We start from the raw sequence: 27,636 nt of genomic DNA, 5'->3' as shown, positions 1-27,636 counted from the left end.
CACTTTTCAGAACAACTGTGGTTTTGAAAGCAAGAAGTAAAATGTCGGACCATGCCATGTCCGCTGTAGACTTCCTAGCAGCAAGGTGCTCCTAACTCAGGACACCAGACAAGCTGCTACAGTGGGTAACATTGGCAGATCTGGATACTTTATCAGCGAACCGTGTGCTTCAAACTGCATTAACACATCAATGAAGTTTATTTAAGGCATGCCACTATAAGTCCTACTCTAACCATTTCCTCTACGGAAAGGATAGATGCCACTCACATTAACAAAGTTCATTAAAGGCTTGCCTGTACTCCACTCCTCCTCTACCCATTTGCTCAACGGAAGGGACAGAGGCCACTTGCACTCAGCCTGAGAAAAGCATTTCCTCTAAGGAAATGGTCTAATACCAGGTTAGGTGCTTGCAAGATATGGGGCACGGGTGTGGTTCGAAGTGAAGCTAGTGCTTGAAACTGGCAGCCTTCCAATAATTATTAGTTCTTCAGAAATCATGGGGAGCCTGAAGAAGGGGTTGAGGGTAGCAGGAACTCAGGAGAAGCTCTTGTGATTATACCACCTACTACATGACCACTATCTGACAGTATGATCATTCAGTGGGCGGCACAAGCACTTGGGGGGGTACCTTTAAATATGCAGAGTAAACTTGGTAATTCTGCATTACTCTTCAATGTGGAATTGCCAATAATGATGTGATTACGCCCACTCTCCTAATAAAAAATAATTTTGGTGGGAAGTGGAGACTTAAGTACAGAAATTAATTTAGCTAGCTATGTTGTTCGGGTTGTTCTGCATTTAGTGCCATTCTCTTAGCGTAAAATGCATCAATGCATCAATTTTGGACAAGAGGGTGCATTTTGCACTAAGAAAATAAGCCGTAAGTTGTGGAGGTGGATGACTGCAATGCTATCCATAATCTGTTGCATTTAGCTCTATTTCTTAGGACAAAATGCATCCCATTTTTCCATTTTGAATGCGAGGGGTCATTTTTGTGCTCAACAAAATGGTACTGAATTACTCTTCTTGCATAATTATGCAGGATCTCTTGTAATTTTACGGCATTTCTGCGTACTTACGCTACAGCAAATTATGCGTCTGACACCAACCCTTACCTGCAAGACACAGCTGTGTTACAATAGCTTCACAAGCCTTTAAAACCAGCCTCCAGGCCACTGGTCCAAGAGGTAACATCTGAAGCTCAATAAATGGCCTGTTCAGCTTTTCATTCCCACTCAACTGCTACACAGGTTTCCAACATGCAGCGCAAAAACAACAGTATACGCTCCTCTAAGATAACCAGATCAGTGTTGTAAAAGAGAGAGGAAGAACTAAGAGTACAGGAACTAACCTGAAAAATACATTTTCTGTTGTTTTATTATCCTTCCTTTTGAACTGGTTGTAAATGTAATTCTATAGTCAGGAATACAGAGATGGGATGGGGCTTTGAGCAGGAGGGGGAAAGTGTATATGCCAACAAGGTGTCAACCAATAAAACTAAGGAACTTCCTTTGCTTGCTAAAAGCAGCATCCTTTCAGGGGAACATGAGTTAGAAATGACTTCAAACAGCAGGTGGTTGCAATGAAAGAATATTGTTTTCTGAATCGTAGTCTTTGCAAATACACTAAGTCCCAAGGTCCCATGTTCCCAAGTTTACCAATATGTGAGAGTGCTAAACAACTCTCTTTGCTGGGCTAGGAAATCTGTAAGCTTTATAGTAAGAGGATGTGGTGCTTTGTGAAAAAAAATTCAGAGAACCAAAACGGGCAAATCCAACACAGGGCCTACCTCTAAGCCAGGTTTCACCTCTAGTATCATCTTGGAGTTCACAGATCCTTTGAATTTTTAAAGAGTGAATAAAGGGAATGCAGTTCGAGAATGGGAAAAAGCAAAGTGAAGTGAATATATAAAATGTCCCCAAACACTACAGCAGAAAAGTATTCTCCATGGACATTGCTTCAGCTCCAAAGTCAGGCGGTAACCTTTGTATGTATTTTGTGTTGCCAAAGGTCCATCTGTAGAAAGTCTAAGCCCTTGAACAGACAGTAGCACTTTTAACTGATTTCCTATTTCTGTGGTGCAGATGGAGTCTGCTCTACTATTCTGCCACCATATTTTTCTCACCTCTATATGGGATGGAACTTGAACTACACTGTTCAGAAGGCACAAAGGAAAAGATGGAAGAAAACAAAAAAGCGTGATTAGTCCGTCTCAACAGTTGTACATTGAACACGGCAGCATTGCTACAATATTGTCCTGAGCTACAGGTGTTTGAGAGGATGATTTGTCCATAACTGCCAAGAGCACATGTATGATGACTGCCAAATATTCTCTCCAGGTTTGCTGTGATTAATCTGTGGTTTGAGGTACAGATTTTAATGTATCTGAAAAAGATTTAAATATAGAACAGTTGTTCCCAACCCCTTTTGACTTCCGTGGAACTCCATTACTGGAACCCGGGGACCCCCACTGAATTATCACTGGAATCCAGGAACCTCCCACTGAGGAACCTTGTCCTGAAAACTGTTGATTTGAAATGCTAAACAATGCACAAAAAATACAAAAACAAGCATTCAGAGCAAACATACATATATGATAACATTTTATTTGCAAACAAATATATTTTTTAAAAACAGTAATTTTAAAAGGAAGGTTGGAGTTTTTCTATATTCAACTAAAACCACAAATTGTCAAAATTATTGGGCTCATTATGAATACAGTGCATGCTGGCGGTCTAAACATAGACCACCAGCCCCCTTTGAGACCCCGCCGGCCGTATAATCAACATTCCACTGGGCCGGCGGGCAAAAACAGTGTTTCCTCCAGTCAGCCCAACGGAATGCTGGGCCAGGACATTGCCAATGGCTCCACATGGAGCCGTCATCAATGCCACAGTGAGGCGGGTGCGATAGCACCCGTCACGCAAATCACTGCCCGTAAATCGGGCAGTGACCTGCGCAATGAGGCTGTGCAGGGGCCCCGGAGCACCCCTTCCACCAGCCTTTTTTTGTGGGTGAAACCGCCAGGGAATGGCTGGCGGAACACAGGTTATTTTTCGGATGAAGAATTCCGCCATCATCAGGCTGCCTGGCGGCGGAAGCCTGGCGGTGGAGGAGGGCCGCCTGTGGCAGTCCTCCGTGTGTTCATTATGTGGTGGTCGAGACCGCCATGCTGGTGACTGTAATTTCTGCCGCCGCCAGCATGGCGGTCTCGACCGCTGTGTTCATAATGAGCCCCTATGTTCTGTTTGATGCACCTGTACTGCTTCCACGGATCAACTTCAGGGTACCAATTTAATTTTTAGGCTTCAATTTCAAATTCATTGACATTTACAGTACTTTATAACATTTTCAATTGTACATTTAGCCATTTTATCTATGTACAATTTAGTAATCTTTTAATATTATTTAATTCTCTAAACAGTCACTGTCCCCAAGCCACAGGCTGGGAACCACTGATCTAGAATTTTGAATACTCTACAGTCGCTTATTATCCTTTCTTTGTGAAAGGGGCGAGGCACTGGGGGTGACGAGCAGAGGGGAGTGCACTGTGCACTCCCCTCAGAGCGCATGTGTGTTTGGCCGGCCGTCTCGGGCGGGCCAAACACACATGCGCACAGAGCTCTCTCCAGCCCAGCAATACAGTGCCTGGGCTGGAGAGAGCCTGCACAGGCTTCCAGTCTGCTGGGAGCGCCCTAGTTGGGCGCTCCCAGCCAATCCCGGCATTGCTCTGAGCAGTGTCAGGATTTGCCGCAGGGCAGGCTGGGAGCCTATGCCTGCAACAGCGACGGGAGAGGAGCTGCGCGGGAGCAGAACAGGTAAGTGATCTTTTAAAACAAAGATATAAAATTTTCTCCTGCGCCACTCTCTACCTCCCCCCCCCATGCACCCACTTGCCCTGACAAAGCCCCGTGAGCCGCTCCTGACAAACACCGGATTCACGTGTCACACATCTAGTCACACATGTTCTAGGTTCACTCCGGGAGACCTGCCTGGCGGTTTGAAGGTCACATGGCTGTTAGGCACTGTCCCAGCACACTGGAGCTGCTGTTTACACATGAGCCTCTGGTTTCCAACCGTGTGGTTTAATTCAGGTCACACGCCATTGTAAACGTTCATCAATCTTCCATGGTCCTGAGGAGGCCCATATTTAATTGGGCCAAAACGCATAGACATCTTTACTGGAGGAGCTTCTTCAATTTTGGAAATAATTGAACGGAGGATATGGGACTCACACTGAATAATCTGAGGTCATGAGTGTCCTCAGCATGTGATTCCTTGTGGAACTACCTCCTTTGTGGACGGTTTTTGCAAACACAGACCTACAGCCACTTTATAAAAAACAGTCGCCTAACTATAGTCATTAGGTTGGTTTTATTCATGTTTTTTTTACGTTGTGTCATGTTATATGTTATACGTGGAGAACAGTATGGTGACATTAATTCTGATGTGATGAATTCCGGAATCAGGTTTAAGGAATCTGAGGTGGAGAAGATTGTGTTAGGCAAACAGATTAAAAACGTATTTGGTGCCGTAAAAAATACTGTGCATTTCCAGTGACTTATTGATGTTTTCACTGATGTATAAAGTAGTTTGTTGATGATTCCCCACTATATACCACTTGCTGTCTTCACAATTCTTCTTGGACACAATAAATTAAGTTGAATGAAATACTTTCCTCTCATTCTCTGGAACCAAACTGATAAATCCTAAAAGGTTTTAGAGGGCAGGAAATGTAGACTGAGTATAAAGTATAGACTTCATCGACAATTTCCCAACCCCTTTGGCCTTTAATAACTGCACACTGGTGATAAAAAGACAGATTCTCTTTTCTATTGATGATGTATACTCCTGTATGGATGCTCAGAGAAGCCTACTGCATCAAAGAAGAAACTGGCAGAGCCCTGAGCTTAAGAAACAGACAAGGAGGGGTGGGGACACCAGGACTGGAGGAGGAATAAAAAAGGAAGGGAGTTTCCAGTTACTGTCAAGTGTAACCTTTAAAAGCCTACGACATGGACTGTTAGGGGCTATTCTGTCAAAAATACTGGAAATGTTGAAGAAACGTTACCCCACAAATCTGTACATCTATAGTTGAGTTTACTTTTTATATATATATATATATATATATATATATATATATATATATATATATATATATATATACACACGTTGATTATCATTGAGGAATACGTGTGAAGATGTCTAGCACTGTATAACTTTTATTACGTTTTCTGTATCAATTTCTTTATATCAATGAGGGCGGTTGCTATTTACATTTTGTTTGTTTGGTTAATTAATTGATATCTTGCCAGCATGGATTATAACAGGGTGGGCTTTCTTCTTGTTCTGTGCCTTTTTTTTTTATTTCTATTTTGAAACTATATCTATGGAAGAGTTTTCTGTTAAATAAATAAATAAATGTCATTATTAGGTTTGGTCTGTAGGGGAGGACCAAAATACAAACGTGATTTGGGTTTAGGTATGACTTCTTATAATGCATGATGCTGTCATTATTTTCTTAACTATGTGGACATCAGTCTCTACAATTCATTATATATTTACTTTTTATTTAATTTTGTTTCTTTGTAATTTTATAATTATATTATTAATAATAATATCTTTTTTTGATATCCCGAAATATTTTGTTTTAAATGAGCTATTTGGGGTTATTACAAACGTGGTTTACACTCCTATAACATTTTAAAGATGGCATTCGCGTGTATTGCCTGTTTTCCTTTTTCTATTTTGTTTGCCTACGTTCTTTACATGCTCTAGGCAATAGAACGCGGAAGCAGATTGTCTCGCTTCTCGCGAGGTTTGGTTGTAGTTACTCTGGCTTTTAAAGATGGCGGGCTAATTTGAGTTTTGTTTGCGGTTTTCGGAGCGATGTACTTGTGCTCCGTATGTCCTATTAGATGAGTTAGGATGAAAGGTGAGTGGGAGCTACAGATGGTTTTTCGCGCGGTCAGCGCGATTAGATCTTTTGGCTGGCGGTCTCTATAGGAGTCATTTTACTTTTTCCTAGTTTACAAATTTATGTTAATTTCCATTGTTTTTAGGGATTATTTATACATTATTAGGTTGATTGGATCCACACACACGGTGCCAGTAATTGGTAGGTGTTTTGTGATTACTTTGGGCGGATTCACCGGGTCTTCACAATTTAATTCACTATTTTTTTTCATGCGTTTGATTATTATGCTTTATTATTAATAGGAATACCCTATTGTGTCAACGAAGTTGGCTTATGCTATACTGGATTTAGGTAGGGTTTAACTTATTTGGGGTCACGGTGGCTAATTTTGGTGGTTTTGCGCACATTGGGTTTATATGGCTATAGTAATTCTATTAAGTGAAATATTTGAGCAGTACTGTAGTCCCCGTTCCTTTTAGGGTCATTTGTGGGTTTACACTCTGAGGTCCTTTGTGATAATTTTGGATTTTTATCTATTTAATAATATTTCAACTCTCTAATTTTCACAGGGTTTGTATCTTGGTTCCTCCCTTCCATTTCCAAACTGGATTGTTTGATTCTATATTTATTATGATATCTAATTTACAATTTAGGGCTGTCTCTGTCTTTCATTAAAGATGAATTCTTCACTTCAAGGACTCCATCGAATCTCTACTTTTATATATGTTTTCATTTGAATTGGATTATTGGAAATTTTGAATATGAACATGAATAATCATTGATTATACAGATAGAAATTTACTTACGTGTGCCTTAGTCTTTGTGCTAGTTACTTTTGTTTATGTTTACATTGTTACTTTATTTTTTTCTATTAGCTGGTGTGCAAATGATGTGTAGCCCCAGATTACATCAAGAGACAAATTATAATAGTGTCAAATGTTTGAAAACTGCTACAATATTTGTCTAGACAAGTATAGTAATTTTAACCCCTGAACTGCCGGGCCTCCCCCCACTCCCCTACAGTGCACAGCCATGTTTTTGACTATTTGGGGCAGTTCAGACTCTGAGCTCTATCGCTACTTTTCCACATAATATAACCATGCCAAAAATGCATCCTTTTTGCCAACATCCAGGGGATTCTAAAGGTACCCAGGGTTTGTAGGTTCTCCTGGAGGGGGACTAAAAACGTTCTTGTGAAAAATAGGAATAAAGTGCTACAGATAAACATTGTTTTCCCAACAAATGGTATCACCGAACTGTTTGCTGTGCTAAAATCACCATCTTCTCAGCTTTTAGAGCCATGCAGAGCTGAACAAACAAACAAAAACAATTACCACTATTTTTTTGTGTCTCAAACTACTTCCAGTTTTTGCTAGAAACAAGTGTGAAACCCATGGGTGATTCTGGAAAACTATAGATTTCTGAAAAGTAAACAAAATTCCAAATTCAGCAATGGGTCATTAATATAATTAAATATGAAGAGGGAAAAATGGGTCTTAAGGAAACCTATGTATTTTCCCCCCCAGTTGCGGCAAAAAGACTAGGGCAATTAAATGTGCTGGGAAAGCACAAGCATGGCGGTCTCCAAGCAGGAATCCACTGGGTAGAGATAGCAAAGGAGAGATTCTCCCCTTATCAAGGAGCTCTCCCCCAAAGGAATCAGTGCTCAGGTGACTGAGATACGAACCGAAGCACTGTTTCAGTCAAAGTTTAACAAGCCCATCAGCTAGTTTTACTTTCAATTTCCTGTAATGACAACAGTTCACCCTGCGCGTTGATAGTCATTGCAAGGGAAAGAAAAAATAAAAATAAAAATCAGGCTGATCAGGAAGCTCTTCCAGAGCAGCCTGATTAAAAAATAAAATAAAGGACCTCCTCTGGTGCAGAACAGCAAAGAAGCCTTTAAGTGCCTCCAGAGTGTCGCCCAATGGCAGACACCTGCACTGGGGAGGTAGTGCGGTAATCAGCATCACCTAAAAGGTGAAGTGCCACTCTGCAAATTTAATTTCTTTGACGGAGTTTAATTGTGTTATGATACTTCTAATGAATGCCTAATGAATGTAGTTCTGGGGAGAGCGCTAGAAAATATATACAGGACTTGGTGGTATCATGCATAGTCAAGAGAGCCTTCTCTTCCAATATTTCAAGCATAGGTTGTACCCCTTTTGCTACATATATTTTTTTTTTTACTGCTGTCAAACAGAATCTTTGAGTGAACGAAGCTATGATGAATATTTTACAGGAACATTATGTTTTGCCTTGTTTTCTCTTCAAGCTTATTTCTGTGGTCAGTTTGTCATTACTTCTAACATTCCAACCAATGGGTATTTGCAGTCAGCACACGAGATTGAGACAGTGGAGAGAGAAAACTTTGTAGGTGAGGAATGACAGGTTGAAGGTCGATTCCCTGTAACCCTTGTTTAGGTTTCCTAAGTGTCCTTTGCTTCTTCAGTTCAGAAGTTGATAACAGCACCCCTCTGACTCTTTGTGGTGACTCAAGCCCCGGTAACATTGATCTTTACATTGAGTTCAGTGTTCATAAATTTCAGAGTTCTCACTGCTAATATATACTTTCCAGTTATAGGTGTCCTAAATTATTCTGGTTCCTAGAAGAATTCTTCCTTAGTACCACTCTAGCTTTTATCCCTTTATAGTCTCAGACTACATGACGCAGATAATCCAACATTAATGACTGTGGCAAATACTAATTACAAACTAAGAGTTGGTCCATGAAAGGAACCAACAATTACACCAGACGCAGAGTTTGGATTTTTTCCCATTCCTCTGTACCAAAGCACAGGCAAACCTGGAGAATCACCTAAAAATAATATTCTACACTAATAAATTAAACGATAATGCTGGGCATGATAATCTATAACTACTGTGCCACAGATTCTTAACCAGGTCCTGGGGTACCTGGGTCTCAAAAGATACCGCTCGAACCCGCGGCTGCAGACTGGGAGAGATTCTCATCTGAGCCTGTTCCTCTTGTGCTCCTGGGCTACTGCTAACTTCTATCTTGAGCTCCAATGTGGAACTCACCTGTCAGAGGGTTTGCAGCTGCCTTTTAAGGAAACTCTGCAGCTAGTCCACTTCACGTTTTCATTCTCCTTTGTTTTCCCTTTTCACCATGGCTGTCCTAATTCATTATGCTTCATAGTATGTGGTGGTTGATTTAATTTCCTTTTCCTGATCTTTTACTATTTAAACACCTAAGTATGATTGGAGGGTGTGTTCCTGATTCTCTTCAATCCTCTGACATCTTTGTTCAGCAAGGGCTTTTAAATGCCTTTGGCTTTTTCCTCTTAGAAATGGCATCTTCTCAAGGGCATTTGTCTATCACATATTTCAGTGTGTGGCTTCTGAAAACAGCCAACCATACATTGGACAGCAGAAAACGCAGACAGAATTACAGGTGCGCATCCAGACCTGAAAAAATGCCTGATTTATGTTGCAAAGCATGATCATTACAACATGTTATGTTTCCAGTGTGGGATCTTCTTCATATTGTTCAGATTTAGAACCCTTCTTGCTCTCTGCTGGAACTGTATTCATGAATCTGAGAAACCAACTATGCCAACACATTGATCCACTTCTGTTTGTTCCCATCCTGATGGGAATCTGCTTTTGCATAGATTATAAACATTTAAGTACAAACCCACTGAAATCATAGGAGGAACAAGCAGTCCGAATTAAATCTAACTTAAGAGTATATGTGTAAGAAATCAACAATATAGCCCTTAATGTATATAGTGTGAGGGAGTACAATGGACATCAAACTTAGCATATCTTTCAGTTAGTGCTGGAGCAAGAGAAACATTTTTGAAAAGTTCCTTCACAACATGTTTTAGAAATGGGGTCTCAAGTTGACAGTGGTATGCACACTGTCCAAGTAGTGACTATCACTCTACTCAGGGTAAGAGAGTCACACAACTAAGACAACACCTGCTTAGCCACTTGGTAGCATGGCACGAGCAGTCACGCTTATCTAAGAGACAATGTGTAAAATATTTGCATGGAGTCGGGGAGGTGAGGTGTCCCTGGAGCCAGTGTACCGTTGTTTCCGTACAGTTGTGGGTGAGGTGATACGGCGTCTGTTCCTTACGATCCTGCAGGGTCGATGAATCCAGAAGGTCAAGATGCCTCGAATTGAAGGTGTCTCGATCACACCACAAGGGCAAAAGTGCTGCAGCGGAGTAGGAGGTCATGGACGTCGGTACACGGCACTCAGGACTCACGCTGTGGCAGAAGTTCAAAGGCGCTGTGCCAGCTTAGGACCTGTAGCATCAGTCGTTGCACTCATTGGGGACCACGGCTGCAGTGCAGGCAGCGGTGCGGAGTCAGACAGCGGTGCCGGTTCTGAAGTCGTCTGGAGTGGATGTACTTGTTTCTTTTGGGTTACACCAAACCTCACTCCCAAGGACCCAGGAACTGAATTGGGCACCACTTCGCAAGACACGAAGCTCAGCAAGAGAGCCCAGGTGCTGGTAGATGAAGTCTTTGATGTCCCTGAGACTTCTAATAGGAGGCAAGCTCAGACCTAGCCCTTAGAGATCCTTTGGAAGCAGGATGCAGAAAGCAAAGTCTAGTCCTTTCACTCCCAGGAGAAAAGCAGCAGGCCAGCACAACAAAGCAACAGGCAGCGTGGCAGTCCCTACTACAGCATCTAGCTCTTCTTCCTGGCAGAATGTCCTCAGTCCAGAAGGATTCTATCTTTCAGGGGTCAAAGATCCAATACTTATACCCATTTCAGCCTCTGAACTAGGCAAACTTCAAAGAAAAAAGTCTTTGTAGTGCACAACACCTTGCCTTTCCGGCCCTGGGCCCAGACACACTCCAGGCGGTTGGAGATTGCTTATTGTGAGGACAGGCACAGCCCTATTCAAGTGTCTCAGCTCCTCCCACTATTCTACCCAGGAAGACCTATCAGGATATGCAGGGCACACCTCCGCTCCCTTTGTGTGACTGTCTAGGCTGAGTTCACAAACAGCCCAACTGTCATCCTGACCCAGGCATGTATTCAGCAGACAGGCAGAAATGTTCAAACTTACAATTTAAAAACCAACTTCGCAAAACAATGGCTTTTCAAATTGTGAGTTCAGAGACCCCAAACGCCACATCTCTATCTGCTCCCACTGGGAAATTACAGTTAAAAGATATTTCAAGGCAATCCCCATGTTGCCGAATGGGAGAGATAGGCCTGGCAACAGTGAAAAACAAACTTAGCAGTGTTTAACTATCAGGACACTGAACACACACAAGCACATGTCCTACCTTCTAAATACACGGCGCCCTGCCCATGGGGCTGCCTTGGGCCTACCTTAGGGGTGACTTACATTTGCATTTGCCAGGTCGGCATGGCAGTTTAAAACTGCACACACAGGCACTGCAATGGCAGGCCCGTGACATGTTTACACGGCTACTCATGTGGGTGGCACCATCAGTGCTGCAAGCCAACTAGTAGCATTTGATTTACAGGCACTGGGCCCACATGGTGCACTATGTTAGGGACTTTCTAGTAAATCAACTATGCAGACATTGAGAAACCAATCCCCAATATAATTTAGACAGAGAGCACTTGCACTTTAGCACTGGTCAGCAGTGGTAAAGTGACCACAGTCCTAAAGCCAGCAAAAAAACTAATTTAGCACAAGGTAAAAACAGGTCAGAAGTCAAAAAGACAAGCCAAGAGCGGACAGGTCTAACAACATGGTACTGTTATCTTGTGTCATACAGTACAGACTAATTATAAAAAGCATATTGACAGATCTTGACTCAATAATTGTTTAGAAGCCTAGAATAGAAGCAAACACTAAATATACTGTACAATACATACCTATGAATCGAGTAGATTCATCATTCTGCCCCCCATATGCGATTTTCTGTCCGTTCAGCAAACCCATCAGCCGATTGAAGTGACGTTTGTTGATAATCCTTTCGTAATCTGGGGATTTCTTTATGTCTTCTCCATAAAACTCCTTATGATATGAAAAAAATAGTTACTTAGCAACAAGAACATTGAGGATGCTACAACACTGGGAGGATGGCGGTCTTTTCATCTTATACCCTCATTAGGATTTGACCAGATTTAGATATAGGGATACCGGAGGTCCAGGACCTCTCATTGCAGACTGTATCCCAGCATCTAAATTCAGCCATTTCAAGTTTTGGTGCCCAGAAAGGAGAACAACTATGTGTCCTAAAAAGATAGGACGAGATCCAGGATCTTTTCCCAAGTCTTGGTGTAAATATCAGCAGGGACTAGTGCGGGTTAAGTGGTATTTGTTCGGGAGGGCCTCTGGGTTAACAGACTGTAGCCTCGCTGGTGGTGGTGTGTAGAAACATTTTCTGCTCTCCTTGTGTTGCTAAAGGGACAGGGGTCCACTGACCTTACCCTCTTCATTCTTGTTTTTAACAGTAAAAACAAGTAATGTGTTTCCAGTCAAATGAACTTCAGGTGAAGGCACAATGGATCGCACAGTGTCCCACAGTGTCCCACAGTGTCCCAGAGTGATATCGCACCCGGTGCGAACATTATAGGCAAAGCATATTGGGGGCTTCGGGGTGTTCTGGGAAAAGCACTAAGAAAAATAGAATCTATCTCATCAAAACATGATACAACACAGAACAGTAGAAATACTCCTAGCACAATGAAGAATTTTCGTTGACAGAAGCCTAAAAGTAACAAATTTAATTCTATGTCACAATTGGAGGCTAAGATTATGTTCACAGCTCTAAATTATTTGTCTCAGCATCATACAATGCTCACATTTAAATTGATTTGCAGAAAAGAACATTCCCTTGGCCTTTGTCTTTTCATCTTGCTCAGCAATATTTAAGTGCCTCGCTGCACAATTTGGCTTGGTTGTGCTGTGTTTAAATGACAGTGCTCGCATGTTTCTCATCAATTCTGCTCTCGGCCCAGACTTCTCAACCACATCAGCAGCATTTGCTCAGTGGTAGTGTGATCTTCTGACTCCCAGAGGGACGCTAGATGAGAGCAGTTCAAGGCTCCAGTGCGTTGTCTTTGAGAGATACAAATCTCTACTTTGGTGCGTAGTTACCCCACTCCCTAGAGGACGCTATAGGCAAATGGCTCTTCCCATGTTACCATAGAATAGAGTTTCCAGTTGGGAGTACTTGTTCAGGTCTCAGCTCCCTTAGTACTTCACCTGCTTCAGTAGTCAAATTCTGCCGAGAGCTATTAGTACTTTTCCCATACTTGCTGTTCTGCTCACTCTTGAGCTCAGTGCGCCTCTGCAGGCTCAGTCTGGGTGAGAATCATGCATATTTATGATATGGCTGTCCAGTCTCCTATGTACCCCCAAACCCAATCCTCACTAGATTAGGCCTATTTTTAGGAGTTCCTCTTAAAGGAAGAGGTCTTACCTGGCATGCTAGACTCCTCCATTAAGAATGCGGTCTCCAAGGCACTCCAACCCCTGGGAAAGCAACTTCTGATCCTGGTGGCAACACACCCCAACCACTACCTTGGAAGTGCGGGTGTAATCCATTGAGGCCTAGGGATGCCCTTGAAGCTCAGGGAAACAAGTTGCCAGGGGAACCAAGGAGAGTAAGGCTAAGCACAAGACAGATGACACTATTATCTCAGTTGCACTGAACACCTCAGAGAGGCCCTTCTAAAATGTGCCCATAACCCAAGACAAGAACCTTTCCTTTGGCAGCAGATGTGGAACTTCCTCCTCCTCCGAGGATCTAAAGAGTGACATGGGATCAGACACTTAACAGCTAAGGATGAAAATCTGCGCCCATGTAATCCCTGCCACCCATCTGCAGGGGCCTTGGGCCCAAAGATCTGAACCCTACCCCCAGCCAGGCCCATCCGCTTTGACATGTTGGAACTAGAAGACCTTTACCATTCTATGTCCTCAGAGTGGTGCCCTTCAGAGAGGATGTCCTAATATGTGGCACAGACTATCCACAAACCCCTGAACAAAGAGGTTCAAGAAAGATAGGGCTGAGTGACCACGCCCTCTCTCGCTGGAGCGTAAGGTCGCTCTCACACCAGAGATCGACAGAAAAATTGTGACTTTTCTGTCTAAATGTGTAAAAGGCTTGAAGGGGGATAGTAACAAGCCCTGGAGGGCCTGCTAAGGTAAGCTTTTAGTGGGCATTTTGAAAAATCCTTGATATGACCAAAGAGGCCAAGGCCTCGAGGAAGCTTATCTCTCTGGAAATCCAGACAGATTGGGCCCAACGGGTCAGATGTTTTCTCTACATTACTAGTTGTGTCTGGTCAACGGAGCGCTGACACTCTTGGACCTGAAGCGGGGCACGTTTGTTACCCTGGACATCTGCCATATGGCTAATGGGGATCTTTTCAGGGATCCCTTCTTGACGGAGCTTGGGATGCTTGCCTCTGCTTTCTCAGTGTTGGACAAGGCCCAAGCCTCCATTAACAAGGACTTCAGCCCTAAGGTTTTTGCTGCGGCAGGTCGTGAAAAGGGATGCTCACCTTCCAATTTTCCCTCAAACCATCAAGAATTCACCTCAGTTCCAGGATGCTTCCAAGATCAGAGATTTCTTTCCAAGTTGAGATTTCTTTCCCTCCAGAGGGAAGCACAGCCTTGCCCGCAGTAGTTTGAGCAGAGCCAGCAATGTCCCTGGAGACTCCTCAGGTGAGTTGTATCCCTTCTTCACGTATAAGGCATGGGAGAAGATTGGCAAGCTTTTTACCCAGTCAGGAAAACTATTACAAGGGATGCCTGGGTTTTAAATAGAGTTCTAATGCTGCCAAAAGCAATACCATCACCAGTGTCCACGCCACTTGTCCCAAAATCAGTCTTTGATAGACAAGAAATTTTGAAAACCAAAAGGGGTTGTGATTCCTTTGACCCTTCACTGCTGGGGGTTTATGAGGAACTATTTCCAGGAAGAGAAGAAAGGGAAAATGTAGTGTTCCAGGATCCACCTTCATAAGCTCAAACGTTGGTTGGTCAACAGACCCTTCAAAACAGAGGACAGACACCTACTTTGTTACATTCTTCTATAGAACGACTGGATGACCTGCCTGGATCTGAAAGATGCATATCAGTCAGAACCAATCAATCCCTCTCACAGTCACTTTCTTCACTTCTGCTGGTGGGGCCAAATTTTTGAGTCCTCCTTTCTTTTGTCTGGACTTTCATCAGTGCATTGGCGCTTCACCAAGCTTCTCAATCCTGCAGTAGAGATATTCAGGTCCAGAGGCCTTCGGCTAGTTATCTATCTTATGGACCAGTTCCAGGAATTACTTGAACCTGGCAGTGGGTCTTTTACAGAACCTATATTTAATTATAAACAGTGAAAAGCCAGATCGGACACCCAGTCAGTCCATGTTGCTTCTGAGGTCTGTTATAAACGTGCCTGCATCTCTTCATCTTCCAAAGAAGAAAGGGATCATTATCCGGAAGGAGCTGAGGAAATCCTTTTCTTGGAAAGTATATAATTATACAACCTGGTGAGAACAGCAAGTCTCCTGTCATCATCAATTCAGGAGATTTTCTCAGGTGCATTTCATCAGCAGGCTTATCAGAGTTTGAAGGCTTTCCATCTCCGCAAAGGCTTGGCGTACTCTGATTTGAGCTCCTGTCCATGGAAGCCAGGTTGAAAATCCAGTGGTGGCTGGATAACATTAAGTCTGGAATTGCAGTGTAATCTTTGGAAATTTGTTAAATCTGGTCACAGAATCTGCCACTAGCTGCCTGGCCAGAATGTGGTTGCAGACAGAAGCTTCAGACACCTGGTACTCTCCAGTGACTGGATGATAGATCAGGGGTCTTCCAGGAACTGATGGCATGTTAGGGCCCATGCAAGGCAGATATATTTGCATCCAGCCTCAATCATCAATTGTAGGGAAAATACAGGTGGTGCCTGGATCCAGGCGCTCTGGCAGTGGACACTTTCTTTCCGGACTGGAGTGGAGGGGGCGGACTGATTACACCTTTCCCTCCTTTGTGAAGATCACAATGATGGCAACCCAGTTGAGGAGGCAGAGGATGAATCTGGTGCTGGTAACACCCGTTTGGAGAGTTCAAGTATGGTCTCTAGTTCTTGTACAACTTTCTTCAGATTTTCTAATCCTTATCCTACTTTTTCCTGAAGACCTGAGGCACCCTCAAGCACACAAACTCACCAGCTGGTCTCACAAGGTCTGTCAACTCATGGCTTAGAGGTTGGACAATCCCAGGCATTTCTAACAGGCTCAGGACCCTTTTAGCAGGCCTTTTAGGACACACATTCTAGGAAGGTTAAATTAGTATATAGGGCAAAATTTGGATCCCATGTGGGTGACCTTTTCCATATACTGAATATGGTGACTGAGCAGGACCACTGCAGGGCTGGCCTACTGGTTTCTCAAAACCTTTAAATCCACCACTTCTGTGGGACACTGACCCCCTTTAGGGGTAATGCAGGCTAGTAAATACTTTCTGGTTTGCAAACTTTTGAGGGGTATTCTCACTTATAAGCCTCAAGGTTCCAGGTATTCTACAATCTAGAACGTCAATGCAGTTTTCAAACTTTCTGTCTGGACCCAATAACTATTTCCTTCCTGGGAAGGAGATTTCAGCCATACTGGCTATAATTCTAGAACTTATCTCCCGTAAAAGTTTGCAGATGTCAGAGCCCTTGATATCTCTGGGAGCCTGGAAACCCTGGTGGGGGCAATTCTTACCACAGCCAGACTGACCTAGTCAGATACCCACATGGTCTCTTCCTCAAAGTTTGACAACAGTCTGAAACTGTGTGTGGTTTGGTGCCTTAAGTCATATGAGAATAAGCTAACGGGATTCCACTCAGCAGGGAGGTGATCAACATTTGATTCCCAGTAGAAAGCCCTTTGAAGCAGTTTCTGCGTCCATTTATTACTAAATAGGTAGAGTGGGCTATGTTGTAAGTTGAGATCAACATCTGTTTTTGGACCTCATTCAGCTAGGGGCAACAGCACCTTAAGACTTTGTTATGGAGGCAGACGGGAAAAGATCATGAAAATAGCTGACTGGTCTGCAGAGTCTACCTTCAGCAGGTAGAAGGAATTGATTCTCTGGTGGTGAACTAGCATAATCCTGGACTCTGATTCCAACACTGAATGAAACATTTTCTAGAATTTATGAGAACATTTCAATTCAATTGAGGACACTGAGTCAAGGGTTATCCCACCAGACTCTGCTGTTGTCAGAGGACCCTATCTGAGTTGTAAGATATAAGTATCATGCCTCTGATTACTTGATACAGGGTAATATTTCCTGCTGCTTACTTTAAGAGCAGAAGAAAGAATGAGGGTGGGTGGACACCAGAAAAGTTCATCAGTTCACATGACGAAAGAGGAAGGTCAAAGGAAGGAGAGGCATGGTAAGAGTGTGCAAGACATTAAGACTAAACACAGAATTAGCAAATATATTCTGTCGGCACCAGATGGCTGATTAATGTTGTGCAGACTGACTATTTACATACTCAAAGAACAGGCAAAGGATTCAGAATGCCAAAGGTCTCACTTTCTATGAAGCCTACCCCGAGGTTCTGACTATGCAGGGGACGTAGTAATATGGGCAAAACAATATGACAGAAGACACAGCTTGTAGTTAGTTTGCTATGTTTTGCTATGTTTTGAAGAAAGAACTTTTGAGGGGTATTCTCCCTCATAAGCCTCAAGTTTGCTATGCTTTGCTATGTTTTGGAGAACGAAGTAACCAAAGCTCAAAGGGAAAAGTTAGCGGCTGCAATATACAACAAGATGGGTAAGGAGCTCAATGATTCCACAGTTCTAGTGTGCTGAAATAAAAAAAATTAAAAAGCAGTGCACCTTAGTGCCAAGGTCTGAACTACCGGCAATTGCTTACTCGTAAGTGCTAAAACTATTACAGCTAGATATACGCTTGTTAGGAAAAAAGATTTCAAACAGTTGGTAGGCTGAAACCAATACATCAGTCCATCACAAATGAATGCCAGTACCATGCTGACAACTGTTCTGTGTACTAAGAAGGATACCACCACGAAAGCAGACTAGCATAATGAGAAAAGATGCATGAGCTTCACAATGAGTTGACAAGAATAAAAGCTGAATATATGGTTCTGTCAGACTGAAGTGCTCAGCGTTATTATCCAGAAAATCTCATGTGCTGAAGTTTATATTCAGGAGAAAAAAAAACATTTCAAGCCCAGATATTAAAATCATATTTATAAATTCCCACAAGAAACACAAGGGAAAGCAAAACTGGCTTTTAAAGTTTTAAAATAAGCAGCATTACATCCACAACCCAAGGGAACAAGGATGCTTACAACCTTAGTCAAAAGCAGAGTTCTGTAAAAGAAACACGTGTCTTACCTTTAAGGTTTCTTTAATCTTTTCCACTATTCTTCCCTGCAAGGATGGGTCACAAAGGATGTAGTCTGGGGCAATGCATGTCTGTCCACAGTTGGCATATTTGCCCCAGGTAATCCGCCTTAAAACAAAGAAACAAACAAAACCCATTTAACAACAAAAGCAACAAATTTCCAGTAAATTAACCATCTTGAGAAACCATATAAAATTAAACTGCTAACAAGCTTCGGTTACTTATTAAAGTTACTCCTGAAACTATGGACTTCAGAACAGCATCCACAGTTAAATGAGACCATTAACTGTCAACAAAGGTTAGCAGAGAAAACACCATTCACCTTTCCTGTTGTTTGGGGACACCCTTTCCAATCCTATTTATTTACAACAACATACAGTCTGCCGTGTGAAATCAATTATCAAAAACAGTTACGGATAACTTAGTTAAATTTAACATTTTTGTGAAGTATCTAGTGCTGATTGGCAGAAATGCTTCACAGATCAACCCTCAGACGAATACTTCAAGAGGGTCAGCACGACTTTGGACAGGATAATGGTAAGTTATCAGTTGCTTCAAAAGAGCAAAATGAACCACTGCCTAAACACATTTGCTTTCATTAACAATAGACAAACCGCCATGAACTGAAACTGGCAGTACAACCAGGAGGACTCGTATCATCCACACCTGCAGCTTTGCTATAAAGGCAAGGGCTTGCTGCTTCCGCTCTATTTCACTTAGCGATGAGGGTACGAAGTTTATGATGGGGAGGAAATAGGGTTAGAATGGCAGACCACCACTCGGTTATGCAAAAGCCTTGCCCTTTTTCCCCTACCAACAACACATTCTTCTGTAATCAAGTTATCCTTGACAGTCACTGCATGAGAGACTGAGTGTTCGAGCACTGGTTATGGTGGGTGACAGTCAGATATGTGCTCCTATGAGTCCTGACAACCTTAGTACTGCAGCTAAGCAGGAATAATGTTCGAAGGAGATGAGAAGATGACGTAGAAACTGCAGCTAGTTTATGGATGGAGAAGTGTATCTATGCTGTGCAAGCAAGCCCTTGATGTGCTATTATGTCTTGGTGCACATGTTGCCACATGTCTGTGTAATAGTCGCAGCGCAATTTTGCTATTTGGTTGAACAGCTGCGAGAAAATCTCACCTCAGCAGTGTTTCTATATGCTGAGAGTGATAAGGATCATTGGCTATTTGTCATCTAGCAAGCAGAAACAGCTTAAGTGCAGGGAGGGAACAGTCAAATGTTAATAAGCCCTCCAGAAAAAGAGATGTTTCCCTATTCCTCAAATATTTGCTGGTAGGAAATTCAAGAAGTTGACACATTTTACTGATAAGGACAATCCTTCTAAGCAGGGTTCAGTAAACAAGTTAGTTTTGGAATGAACTCTCCTGAGAAGGCAGCAGCACAGCTTTTGCTTCAGAAATACTGCCCCTACTCTGTGTTGGCTGTCATGTGCAACGGAGCAGGATTCGGAGGGTCACTGGCTGCCAGATCAGTGAGAGTATCTATTTGATACCAATCAAATATAGGAAGTATGTATCTTGCAGCACAATTTTGTCATCTGATGTCTATGTAGAAGGCTTAGTGGGGCAGTCTGTAAACGCAACTAAAACACAAGAAAATTAGCACTGGTGGTTTGAACTGAATGCTGAAATACAGGAATATACATCTTGTCTTTATGCCAAGGAAGGAGGCTTTCACGGCTCCTATACCTCTTGGGAAGCCAGGGAATCCACAATCCAGACTACATTTATTTATATAATAATCACTAGTATTTTAACTCAATTTTTAGAGTAACATCTCAAATTTGAAAAATTACTTTTTGCAACACCTTGGACGCCTCATGCTGGCTTATGCCACCTTGTAGTCAATTATGCACAGAAAGCAATTTCCAAAATGCAGGAAATCTGAAGGTTTGGAAACCAGTATTCCCTTTACAAGGCCCTTCCAGACTGCCAAAGCCCACCTGCTCTGGCTGAGGCAAGTGCACGGCTAGCACCGGCCAAGCCCAGTGACTATAAAGGTGGTGACTCGGGCAACCTCTTACTGAAGAAAAGAGCATATCATTGTTTGGCCCCATAAAGGGTAATCCTAACTACATACCTAGTGGATCTCTCATAGTTCTGCCCAACAGCCTCATAATTTGGCAATGCAATTTCTATAATATTGAAAGGAACACAGACCTAGAATAGTGTTTAACGTACAGCATAATCCCTCACTGTGACACCATGTACAGTGTTGTACTTCAAGGTTACCTAGGCCTTCTGTTTTTTCACAGCGTCAGAGTTAGAAAAGGGATCGAGTTAAGCCAGAAATATGGCTCAGTGAGTGAAGAACGCATTGTCATACAGTCACATGGTCGAAACTCAGCAGAGTCACCACTGCCCTTGCTTTCCTTTGAGTTTGATAAACTGATTACTATTAAATTGTGTGATACTACTAAGACCTATGTTTGGCAGTATTATGGAGGCAGGACATCTACAGTAGGAAACACTCTACAAAACAAGGTATAATTGTGTAGTGTGCTATTTCTTCTTCCACTAGAGGTTTAAATAAATGGTAATCCTTGCTCTGAAACCCTTTTCTGCAAAAGGGAGGTGAACATCTATGCGCTGTCACAACTGATATGCCTATGGGCTTTTGCTTTAGTTCCCCCTTATTGTTGATACGTTCTAGTGGGGGTGGGGGTGGGGGTGCGGGGGGTAGGTTGGATTTCTATCCACTAGTCAATTTGCCAATACGAATTCGAAATTCAGATGGACTGCAACCGAACCACAACCCTCTGAGCAATACAGTGTAGTTAGTGTTTCCTGGATACGATCAATCTCACAAGATGAGTTCAGGGGCAGACTGGAACGCCAAACCCTGTTTAGTCAATAACACATTCAAGAAAGGCATACAAGTTTGTATTTTCAAACGTTTATTTTAAAATCCTAACCTAGCGTACAAAATATGAATGGTAACCATAGAGAATATGAGAAGTAATGCAGCAAGACATGTCAGGGAAAACTGAAACAACAAGAAACTTTCTAACATGGTTACTTAGCTGATTTTATCCTAAAACCCTCAAGCTATTTCTTCTAGGAGCTATGCTAAGTTTTCATTGTGTTTAATTTTTATTTACGTTTTAAATCAAACTACATTAAATCATAACTTTATCAACATTGTACACTGTTCGATCACATACCAGCATCACAATAGCATTGGCTGTATATGATTTCATAGAAAAACCATTTAATGGAATACCATTACTGAGAAAACATTTCATCCAAGCAGTTTAATGGACATTTTCGGTATGAACAGTAGTTACCATTTCATAGAACCCAATTCATAGACGGTCTTTTTCTAAAACTGGCTTATGCATAATGTCTCTTGCCTACGACAGCGCATGCGCTGCTTGCACATCCGCTCTCACTTTGGAGACTATTGTTTACCAAAAGGGACCTACCATGGCTTACCATTCGTTGGCTTTTTTGCCACTCGTATTTTCTGCCTCACAATTGGGCAGCTTGACTTCCTGTTGCGTTGGCTGGCTCTTGGACAAAGTTCCAATTGTTTTATTGTGATTGTCGTCCTTCTAATGATCACACTTTGGGCAATATGTACGAACACATTTTCCCCATAGAAACAGAATAGGTAAAACCCTTTGATACATATGGCCCTTTGATTTAGGTACTTTTTTTCTTTTTTTGTGTTGCTTTTCGCTACCTGCTAAACCTCCCCACTCTCCCACCCCAAAACCCCCATTTTCATATCATCCGATTGTCGCATCAGGTTACTTATAGGATGCTTTTATGCTTTTGCTGGATTCATCAGGCAATCCACGCCGTCTTGCTTCGCTCTGTCAATTCCAAGCATCACTTACACAACTTCTTAGAAGTGGTGCATGACAGTCATGTGGATAAGTAAAGCTTTTCCATGCAAGGCACAAACATCTAACATATCCCAAGAGAGACACTGGAAGCAGACAAAGCAAACACATCAGAAAGATTTCAGTGATTGATTGTTTCTGTCTATCTGAACAGCGTGCTCATGCAGCTACAGCTCACTGAAATGGTCCTCCTCACTTTGTTAGGAGTGGGCTTGTTTTGGGTCTATTTTTTTTGCAGAACGAGTTGTGCCAATTCTCTCTGTGGTCGGCTTTCCAATTTGCCTCAATGTTTGTAAACCTGCCTGATTTGCAACCGAGCGCCTTTATCAAAAGGCTCAGTTCCCCCAGCCTGCAGGCATGGTGGTAATCAGCAGCTCCATCAGTGTCATTCTGGTGAGCTCTGGGAGCAGGTGTAACAAGCTGTTTTTCAGGCTCCACTTCAATCAAATCAATCAATCAATCAATCAAAAAAATGTGTAGAGCGCGCTACTCACCCGTGAGGGTCTCAAGGTGCTGGGGGGGGGGAATGAAGAGTCACTGAGCGAACAACCATGTCTTGAGATTCTTTCTGAAGACCAGGAGGTCTTTGGTTTTGCGAAGGTCGGTTGGGAGGGAGTTCCAGGTTTTGGGGGCGAGGTAGGAGAAGGACCTGCCTCCTGTGGTGGTGCGTTGGATGCAGGGGACTGTGGCTAGGGCGAGGTCGGACGATCGGAGGTTGCGTGTGGAAGTTCACTCTTTCGTTGAGATAGGTTGGGGTGGTGCCTTGGAGGGATTTGTGTGCGTGGATGAGGATCTTGAATGTGATTTTCTTGTCTATGGGGAGCCAGTGAAGGGATTTGAGGTGTGGTGAGATTCGTTCTTGGCGGGGGAGGCCAAGGACAAGTCCGTCTGCGCCAAGACCGTGCCCAGCGCCAGTCCCCCTGGCCCTCTCAGACACACGTACTCCCCCCTCACCCCCCACTATCTCAACCCAGGCCCCCTCCCCACATGCACCCCATCTAGCCCCACACACACTCATGGCCCATTCACCTGCCACACCTTTCACTTCTCCTGCTCCTCATCCCTCACACCACACACCAACCATAGCGATGCTACCCTCAGACACAACACCCCCAACGCAAGACTCACCCGCCCTGCCCCCACCAACCAACCCCGCCGCACACCAGCCCACAACCAGAACACACCCCGCAACAACACTCTCACGCACCACACCAACGCCACCCACCACAACCACCTCAACTGCCTGCTCCTCAACACCCGCTCCCTGCACAAACATGCCACAGAACTCTGTGAGCTCATCACACTCACCTGACATCGCCTTCCTCATGGAAACCTGGTCCAACCCCTCCTCAGAACCCGATATAGCCATCGCCACCCCCAAGAGATAAAAACTCCAACGCAAAGACCGCCTCAACAGGCCAGGTGGTGGCATCGCCATCCTACACAGAGACACCATCAAAGTCACCACCAGCTCCCAAGACACTATCGACAACACTGAACACATGCACTTCCTAATCCACATTCACAGCAACTCCACCCTTAGAGGTACACTTATCTACAGACCACCAGGACCACGCCCCGCCTTCTGCGACACCATCACCGACAGCATCAGCTCGCACGCCCTCACATCCACAGACTACATCCTCCTCAGTGATTTCAACTTTCACTTAGAAAACCTACAAGATCACACTACCTCCCTCAAAGCCAGCAACATAGACCCTGCACACACACAGCCCCTATGTGACGCCGTTTCCAACCACTTCCTCCACAAAATCCTGGACATCCAAAACAGCTTCATACCACACACGCCCACCACACACACCCCTCACCCACCCAACCCCCATGCATGACCCCCCCCCACCACACTCTCCACCTGGACCCCCACCACACACGAAGAAACCGAAAAAAACATGAACTCCATCCACTCCGGTTCCCCCTCCGACCCCTGCCCACATCGCATATACAACAAAGCCAGCCCAACCATCGCCCCCTTACTCTACAACATAATTAACTCCTCTTTCGACTCCGCCACCTACCCAGACCCCTGGAAGCACGCGAAAAACAAGCCGACCCGGAGATCCTCTCCAACTACCACCCCATCTCCCTCCTCCCTTTCCCAGCCAAGGTTGCAGAGAAATTAGTCAACGCCCGCCTATCCCACTTCCTCAAAGCAAACAACGCTCTTGACCCCTCACAATCCGGGTTCCACAAGAACCACAGCATGGAAACTGCCCTCATCGCACGCACTGACTACATCAGGACCAAAGTCTACAAAGGTGAGACCGTCGCACTCATCCTCCTAGACCTCTACGCAGCCTTTGACCCCGTCTGCCACCACACATTCCGCACACTTCTCCACAACATAGGAATTCGCCACAAATTATTAGACTGGCTCACCTCCTTTCTCACCGACAGGACCCAGAGAGTCCACCTTCCACCCTTCCACTCCAACACTACCAAGATCACCTGCGGAGTCCCCCAAGGGTCCTCCCTCAGCCCCACACTCTTCAACATTTACATGAGCCCCCTAGCCAACATCCTCCGATCACACAGAATCACTATCCTCTCCTATGCAGATGACACCCAACTCATCCTCTCCCTCACCCGCAACCCCACCACTGCCAAAACCAACCTACACGCTGCTCTCCTCGACACCGCCAACTGGATGACCACTAACAACCTCAAGCTCAAATCAAACAAAACCAAGATCATAATCTTCGGCCCCAACAAAACCACATGGGACGACTCCTGGTGGCCCACCACTCTAGGTCCCGCACTCACCCCCGCAAACCACGCACACAACCGTGGCATCATCCTAGACCCCTCCCTCTCCATGACATAGCAAATCAATGCTCTAACCTCCTCCTGCTTCCACACACTCCGCACTCTAAAAAAAAATCCTTCAAATGGATTCCCCCAGAAACCAGGAAGACAGTCACCCACGCACTCAGCAGAAGACTGGACTACGGTAATGCCCTCTATGCCGGCACCACACACAAACGCAAACTCCAGAGAATCCTGAACACAGCTGCGGCTGCCATAAGAGTAGGGGAGGGTGGGAGTGGCAGCTGGGAAGAGGGAGGGATTGATGAATGAGAGGGCTGGGGCCGCAGGGGACGCAGCGGCGGGGAGAAACAAGGAAAAAGGACAACAAGGAGAAAAGAGAGGGTGAGGAGGAAGGGGGGGGAGCCAGGAGGGCCCGCAGGGAATGCAGCGGCAGGGAAAAACAAGGAAAAAGGACAACGAGGAGTAAAGAGACAGTGGGGGGGAGGCGGGAGGGGCCGCATCGGCGGGGAAAAACAAGGAAAAAGGACAATGAGAAGAAAAGAGACGGTGAGGAGGAGGGGGGGCGGCGGGAGGGGCCGCAGGAGATGCAGTGGCGGGGAAAAACAAGGAAAAAGGACAACGAGGAGGAAAGAGACGGTGAAGAGGAGGGGGGCAGGAGGGGCCGCAGGGGACGCAGCAGCGGGAAAATGGACTAGGAAAAAGGAAGTGGAGGTTGTGCGGATGGCGGAGCGGGGAGCGACCTGCCTGCAGAAGCAGGGTCAAACGTTGCTCCCTGCTACCGCGCCTGCCATAAGAGTAGGGGAGGGTGGGAGTGGCAGCTGGGAGGAGGGAGGGCTCGACGAATGAGAGGGCTGGGGGGTGGGGCCGCAGGGGACGGGAAAAGGACAACTAGGAGAAAAGAGACAGTGAGGAGGAGGCGGGAGGGGATGCAGGGGACGCAGCGGCGGGGAAAAACAAGGAAAAAGGACAACGAGGAGAAGAGACGGTGAGGAGGGGAGAGGCGGGAGGGGCCGCAGGGGACGCAGCGGCGGGGAAAAACAAGGAAAAAGGGCAATGAGGAGAAAAGAGACTGTGAGGAGGGGGGAGGGGCCGCAGGGGACACAGCGGCGGGGAAAAACAAGGAAAAAGGACAACGAGGAGGAAAGAGACGGTGAGGAGGAGGGGGAGGTGGGAGGAGCCACAGGGGATGCAGCAGCAGGAAAATGGACTAGGAAAAAGGAAGTGGAGGTGGCGCGGAGGGCAGAGCGGGGAGCGACCTGCCTGCTGAAGCAAAAATCTAAAGAACATCCAGCTGCACAGAGAGGCAAGTGGCAGTAAATGTACTACACATGCACCCTTTTGGGATGTAGCACTGGGGCTGGAAACGGCCGCATACCAACAAGTCCCAACCATTCGCATCTTCTCCAAACAAGTCTGTAAATGCAGGATGAATTACCATGGAACTAGAGAGAGCACTATTACTGTGACTATTACAACACACTTGGAGGCGGTTGTGCAGTACAAGGTCGCAGATTTGGAAGGCTCTGGTGCAGTGGATCAATGCACTCCCTGCCATGTGTTAAAATTGGCAAAGGCAAAGGTCTCACCTGCGAAATGATTGTTATACAGCTCCTAGGCTGATGTGCAGTATGTCTAAAAGTAAAGGAAAAAAGTGATTTGACGTGGTTAGTGCTAACCACTTCAAAGCTCTTTTTTACCTTTACTTTCACCCATGCTGTACAGCAGCCATGATGCTGTACAACATGGCTATAACATACTGAGAAAGGCAATAGCTCTCGCATAGGCCAGACCAGTAACATTCTAACACGCCTGATATCCTTAAACTCTAAAGCTATTTCTTCTAAGCGCTATGCTAAGTATTATTTGTGGTTAACTTTTAATTACATTATCAAAATACATTAAAGTAACCATCATTACTGCTATCAATATTGTAGATAGTTCAATCACATACCAATATCACAACGGCACCATATATCATATAATTTACAATACATATCAATAATAATCCATTGAATACTTGGCTTTGTATCTCATGTGCCTCCCCTTTATATATCCCCAGGTATAACAATGTCACACCTCATTGTCTGTTATATCAGCATCTTTACATTGCTTGTGACTTCTATATGGCTCCCATGTATCTTTTAGGTGTACATTCTGGTGTATCAATGCACCATAGTCCTCCATCACTGTATTGTAATATTCCATATCGTTTAACCATTTATTCTCAGTGGGAGCCCTTGAACTCATCCAGTTCATCACTACCTACAAATCTCACATGGAAACTCCTTAGTAACAGCAGACAGCACCACTTTAGGAGAAAATTGTATTTTCACGCAAACAATTTTGGACAGTATCTGAAACAGTTTTAATCAGTAGTTAGCCATGACAAGGCAGAACATGCAATGTGCACAAGAAAGCAAAATTGATAGCATTGTATTTCTTACACTTGATGATAGAGTTTGGGGTAAATTTGGCTATATGTTCCGGGATATGGTATGGACTGTGTAAGATTTAAAATGTAGGATATTGTGCTTATAGGTAAATGGCATATCTTTAACTGGGCAATACTGAAATGCAAATCTTTCTCTATAATGGATCTCCTCATGCTATCCCAACTTATCAACATAGTCCTGAGCCATCCCTGTGGCGATTATTTCATTAAACATACAAAATAATGTTTTCCCCTCAGTATAAATTTTGTTAGAGTTACCAGCTCAGTTGGG

The 27,636-nt window shown here is 44.2% G+C and overlaps 1 protein-coding gene across 8 annotated transcripts in view; it reads right to left on the bottom strand.

Moving 5' to 3' along the window:
- The window catches only part of ALDH3A2 (aldehyde dehydrogenase 3 family member A2), a 325,020-nt gene that overhangs the window by 135,002 nt on the left and 162,382 nt on the right, over nt 1-27,636 (bottom strand). For all 8 annotated transcript variants that reach the window (XM_069226358.1, XM_069226364.1, XM_069226365.1 and 5 more), the window contains 2 exons: nt 18,243-18,360; nt 11,754-11,895 (listed from right to left, as the gene is read on the bottom strand). In XM_069226358.1, the coding sequence (XP_069082459.1) occupies nt 11,754-11,895; nt 18,243-18,360 (260 nt within the window). The remainder of the gene's footprint in view (nt 1-11,753; nt 11,896-18,242; nt 18,361-27,636) is intronic.

This window comes from Pleurodeles waltl, chromosome 3_1, assembly GCF_031143425.1.
Source record: "Pleurodeles waltl isolate 20211129_DDA chromosome 3_1, aPleWal1.hap1.20221129, whole genome shotgun sequence".
Lineage (NCBI taxonomy): Eukaryota > Metazoa > Chordata > Amphibia > Caudata > Salamandridae > Pleurodeles > Pleurodeles waltl.
This window is presented reverse-complemented; position numbering and strand designations above follow the sequence as displayed.